Source organism: Bidens hawaiensis, unplaced genomic scaffold (assembly GCF_021521415.1).
Source record: "Bidens hawaiensis isolate Kalapana, Puna unplaced genomic scaffold, B.hawaiensis_p1.1 tig00038088_1, whole genome shotgun sequence".
Classification (NCBI taxonomy): Eukaryota; Viridiplantae; Streptophyta; class Magnoliopsida; order Asterales; family Asteraceae; genus Bidens; species Bidens hawaiensis.
Window position 1 is genome coordinate 135,227 of NW_027505525.1, and position 5,681 is coordinate 140,907.

At 36.7% G+C, this 5,681-nt stretch overlaps 1 protein-coding gene and 1 pseudogene across 1 annotated transcript; one reads left to right on the plus strand and one right to left on the minus strand.

The window, feature by feature from the left end:
• Positions 1–472: 472 nt before the first annotated feature.
• On the plus strand, positions 473–3,794 carry LOC143613724 (uncharacterized). Its single transcript, XM_077087362.1, has 9 exons — positions 473–556; positions 702–782; positions 2,215–2,264; positions 2,535–2,612; positions 2,879–2,936; positions 3,023–3,072; positions 3,193–3,301; positions 3,386–3,447; positions 3,560–3,794. Exons 1-9 carry the CDS (start codon positions 473–475, stop codon positions 3,600–3,602), a joined length of 615 nt encoding a protein of 204 aa, XP_076943477.1. The 3' UTR covers positions 3,603–3,794.
• A 756-nt stretch (positions 3,795–4,550) lies between these two features.
• On the minus strand, positions 4,551–5,158 carry LOC143613726 (ethylene-responsive transcription factor ERF021 pseudogene; annotated as a pseudogene).
• Positions 5,159–5,681: the final 523 nt, after the last annotated feature.

Consider the following 5,681-nt stretch of genomic DNA (forward strand, 5'->3'; position numbering starts at 1 on the left):
CTTTAGGGAAGGTGACCAAACATGAGAAGGCGTGTCTTGACAGCCAACATGTGTTTATTTCTTTTGCTTTTGACACTTTTGGTTTCCTCGTGCCTGAAGCTGTGGAGCTACTTACCCGTGTTCAACAGGTCATGCATAGTAATGTTATGACTCCAAGATTTGCAAATGTAGTTTTTTAAAGATTAGGTTTTACAATTCAAAAATAGATAGTGGCGCAGTTTATTGCCCACTTGCCTTCTGTTTCGAGGTGATTTAATTTTGTGACTTATAAAATATTATGAACATAACATTTTCGAATTCCATTATATTTTTTTCTTTATTATATTTCTAGAACTCCAAATAAATTAATTCTTTCCGTGTCTACTAGGGGATTCTCGGGAATCAAAGATACAGTGATACACCTCCATCCATCCATCCATCCATCCATCCATCGCGATTAATAAGCAGCAGTCTAAAGAGAAGAAGATTATAGATGGCGTGCTTGCATGATCACAGCTGCGAAGATCACGACTGCTCATCCGATTGGTCTCTCTACAAACACATAGACATCCCCAAGGTTCCTTCCTTGTTTAATTTAAACCCTACCCTCGTTTGATTTTCAATTCCATACTTAATAATAATAATAATAATAATTAATAATGCCTTTGGATTAGTGATGCGTATTATTATTGACTAGTTAGGGTAATTGTTGCTCTTTTAAGGTGTCTGCACTGAATGAGGCTGTTCCTGGAAGTGCCAAAACTGTTTTTAAAGCTTGGGAGCACCGCCTTAATTCTTCCCAGGTAATCAAATCTACCTGAAATGCTCACTGTCAGACTGCTTATTGACTATTTTGACAAAATCAGAAGAAATGGTTTTGATACATAAGATGACAATCCAACGACTGCGTATTTATCTTTGTGTGTTGCTCTATTACAATCCAATATAATACCTTCACTTTTCAAGCAAGCCTCTGTCTCCTGACAAAATGCTCACATTCACTTACAGTCAACTTAAGGACCGTTACTAGATGCTAGTGAAGACAAGTAGTTATATATTCTCCTCATCCACTAGGTTGAAGTCAGTCGTACGCGTCGTTCTTTTCAAATAATTAATAAGTCAGACCTATGCATTGTTCTTTTCAAATAATTAATAGCTAAATGCCTGAATGGGCGCTTTAGGAAACTATGATTCTGCAAGAAAGTGGTCTGGTAGCATGGCAGAAGCTTTGTAGCTGTGATTATATGCTTCATATAGAAACGTTGGCTCAATTAAAGGCGTTGGGTTGGATGCGTTCCTAAACATCATGTGGGCCCGAGTTGGATTGAATAGCTTGAAAATATGTTTAAACTATAGTCCATAACCAAATTTATTTCAAATATTAGACAATTCTACCTAGCCGTGCGGCGCTTACCTTCTGTCTGTTTTTTTTCTGGTTGACTTTTAAAGATATTCAAGTCAGTTGGTACATGCATTAATAAAGTGGGGCTCGATTAGCACACACACATATGTACAGACACATTTATTATAACTACATGTTTCTTAAGGCTTGATCTTAATAAGAATTCAAGTATGAGCCCTTAGAGTTGGGTTAGTAGGGTCGTCGTTGTTTGCAAGAAAACTACTCCACCATATTTTAGCCGGATCCCACGGGTTTGGGTTTGTGTTCGGGTTCATTGTTGTGAAATGTTGAGAATTTTTTTGGAAGAGAAGGTGCGTTTTGGATGAGAAGATGTGTGTTGGAGAAGATGAAATTTTTGGGGTTAAATAGATTAATTTAATTAATTCTTTTTAAGTAACGGTCTTAAGACCGTTGGATTTGGTCCAACTAATAGAAAAAGGACATGGCCCCGCATCCCCACCTCTTCACCGCCCGGTCTTCACATAATCCCCCCCCCCCCCCTCACTTTACCGCCCGTTTGAAACCACCCCTTGGTGGTGTTCTGAGGGGTTACTGCCCCTTTGCCGGGCTCTTTGTCACCCACAGCGAACCGTCTTATAAAACCTGAGCTTGGTTTACTTTTTTGTTTTTCTATGTAACCCCCAGAGTTGGGCTTTTGGACTTTTACCCAAAGCTCTTTATGTTGTTGGTGCCAGGGGTGGAGATGCTTTGTTGACTCTAGGTCTCTTTATTTTGTTTTCTGACTTTCTAACTCTGCATTCTGTATACTGTTATGGTGATATTATCCAGCATTTCTACCTAAATGTGGTCAGTGATTTTCTTTGTTGCTCCAGGGTTTCTTGGAAAGCAATGAGGGTGATCCTGAGTTGATTGTTTTTATTCCGTAAGTAATACATTATCATATTATATTTTATGATAAGTATTTACAACATTACTTGACTTGGTTTGTTACTTGTTTTTGTTTACTTGTTGCTGCAATTATGCCATTCTTTCATTGTATCATTACACAACTTACAAACCGGGCCTTCTTGCATTTGCATTTCTGAATCCCTGGTGCATCATGTTTGCAAAGTATTTTGTAACAGTGCATCATGCTTATTTCTAGGCTGGTGAGTTGACTGTTGTGCTAATTTGTTGAAACTTATTGCGACAGATTTACATCCGATGTTAAAATAAAGAGCATTTCAATTGTTGGCGGTGCTGATGGAACAAGCCCAAACAAGATGAGAGCGTAAGTAGAAATTTAAAACTCACTATTTCAGCTACATAATTTCATTAAATTTAAATCATGTTCTTTAACAATAATGCTATCAATACTCAATAGATTAATCATGTGCCAAAATTAAAATATAAGCAATCTAAAATATTGGCATCAAAACACTTTTAGTAGAATGCCACTTGTGAACTTAATGCGTAAAAAACAATCTAAACGGTTAAAGTACTAATTTTGTTTTGATTTCTCAGATAAGAATGCTAAAATGTACTTATTGCATGCAGGTTTATCAACCGAGAAGGGATCGATTTCTCAGATGCTCAGAATATGCAAGCTGTACAGGTCTGCTTGCTAAATAAGTAAATATGTCACATGATCTATAATTTGTAATTCTTTTTACTTAATAATAAACTTTATATTGTCTTTAGGAGTGGGATTTGGCAGAAAATTTGCAAGGAGTCCTAGAATACCAGACAAGGTGTGACTTATATTGATAAACGTTATGCTATATCTTCTTCATTTTTCCTCATATTATACATTTATACCAAACTTATAAGATGCCACTTTCTAATGTATCTTGATCTATTTGTTGTACCAGATACTCCAAGTTTCAAGGTGTTGGAAATCTGACATTGCATTTTCCTGATAGTTTTGGTGGTGACACATCTAGAATACAATACATTGGTCTAAAAGGTGAAGCTACTAAGGTAATTTCACTTTTGATCTTTCTCTCCATTTTTTTAAATCATATTTTGTGTGCTTTTTCATAACTTCAATTTATGTTTATACAGTTGAAGAGAGATGTTGTTGCAACGATTGTTTATGAGCTTATGCCAAATCCATCTGATCACAAGTAAGTGTTCCGTGTCTCTACAAATGTATTAGTATTAGATTAACTATTTTTTTAATGTTTTATTGATTTTGTTAATTATCTTTCTAATTGTTAAATCATGCCTGATATGCAGGACAAAATCTGAAACTGGAGGGGGCATGTCACAAGTGGAGTGAGTTTGCTGCATGTAGAAATATGTCAAGGTCATGCGATATATGAAACTGTTAGTAGTCTCCACCTCCAACTGTTTTGAAATTACTGAAATACCCTCTCCTTTTCATTCTACTTGACTTGAATGATGTGCCTGCAACTTATCATATCAGAAGTTTACAATGCTATATGTGCTGACATGAGTCATTTTCCATGTTTATGACTATTTCACCTCTTATGTTTCTCAAAATGATAAGTTAGATATCTATGAATCATACTATCGTAGCCGTTTTTTAGTGAAATGATTTGTCCAATTGGTAGTGTTTTGAGGATAACTGAGACATGTTAGTCATTTTACTGAGACGATCATTGCCATATGATACTTGATAAAATGTAGAAACTAATGGTAGTCATTGCATATGAAAAAAAGCTACTAATTTTATACAAGTCAACGTAACCGGCATATCAAACCTTATAAGAACCATGCTGTTTACATCAGCAAACACACATAAACACACATACAAAAGAATTTATTCTTGTAAGCACCTGGCTCTTGCTAGTACTGCAGTTTTCCAAATCAATAGTATCAAATGAGCTATTAAAACTCAGCTCATTAGATCGATTCCACAGTAGATGAATGTTTTGAAGTGAGCCCCAAATTGTTGTCATGGTATAGTTAAAAAAAAATTATATTGTGACCCCCTTATCTTGCTGGTTCTTTATTCTTGGGCCATACCCATGGTCAAAAGGTAGTCACTTGGACAGTGGACTTTAGGTTTTATTATTAAAAAAAAATTTGACCACTAGAAACACATTACTTATCATAAATAATTAGGGCACCCAAAAAATAATTTTCACTGATAAAAAATTCATGGAAAAAATATTTTAGAATTTTTGTAAGTGACTAAATTTTAGGACCATCTTTTTGTTTCTTATTTTATTTTATTTTTTTTATAGAAATTGCTATAGTCATTAATTTGGTTTGAATATTTGTTACCTAAGGATCCCAGAGGGAATAGTCAGGTATGTCTTCCCAGTCAACCATAGGGTCAAAGTCACTAGTGTTAGAAAAATACATTTTTGGATCATCCAAAAGTGCATCATTTAATTCCATCCAGAATTTAGGGGAATCAAGTGGTGAATCATTTATCGCCTGAATTTGACTGGGTGAGAGCCCGACATTGACCGGCACTGTTTGTCCCGAGCTCGAGCCACCCTGCTCCCGTTCCAGCTCGTGTTCTGGCACCGAAGGCGTGAGCTGCGATGCTGCCTGTTGTGCCACCATGCGTATACATTCGGCACTCGGGTTTACAGGCCTCGGGAGAGAGTGTGCCCGTTCTGGGAAATTAAGCCTGGCAACATCTCCCCGGAGGTAAAATGCCGCCGCGTCATAGGCGGCTGCTGCCATTTCCGGTGTCTCAAAACTGCCAAGCCATATTCGGGAATTCTTCCCGGGCTCACGAATTTCAGACACCCATTTTCCCCATTTCCGCTTCCTGACACCCCGGTAAGCCGAAGAAGTACCGCCTCCGTTTGTTGCACGGTTACCTCTGTTTGTTGCACGGTTACCGTTTTCGCTCATGATTAGATGGAATATTCTTGTGAAAGGTAATGCATTACAGAATGAAATCTATGCATGTATTTATAGATGCAGGTCATTAATATATATTTTAAGTTGCTGAAGGCGGTTTCCAAGTAGCTTCAATCTACTTTGAAACATCATGAATAGATTTTTTTTTTTTTTGTTTTAATGTTTTCAACATGACAATGATCTTGGTTTTGACCATTTAGTGACTTGACATGTGTCCCTTCACTCGTGTGAGTTTTATAATGCATATGTTCATGGTATCTTGGTGATGCCTATTTTTTTTTTAATGAATTGATCGAGCACTTGGAATTGGAAGACAGATTTTGTTTTTCCTGTTTATAACGCGCTTTCCCTGCAGGTGGCCTATCTTTAGAAGGGCCCACTTGATCTTTTCCTAGGACCAAAACTTTTCATTTCCTTTTCTTGTTTTTCCAAAGAATATTCTCTTCTACAGTCCTACTTCAAATAAGTATATAATCCAAATACCACTGACATAATACGGTCCGTATAAAAGGTG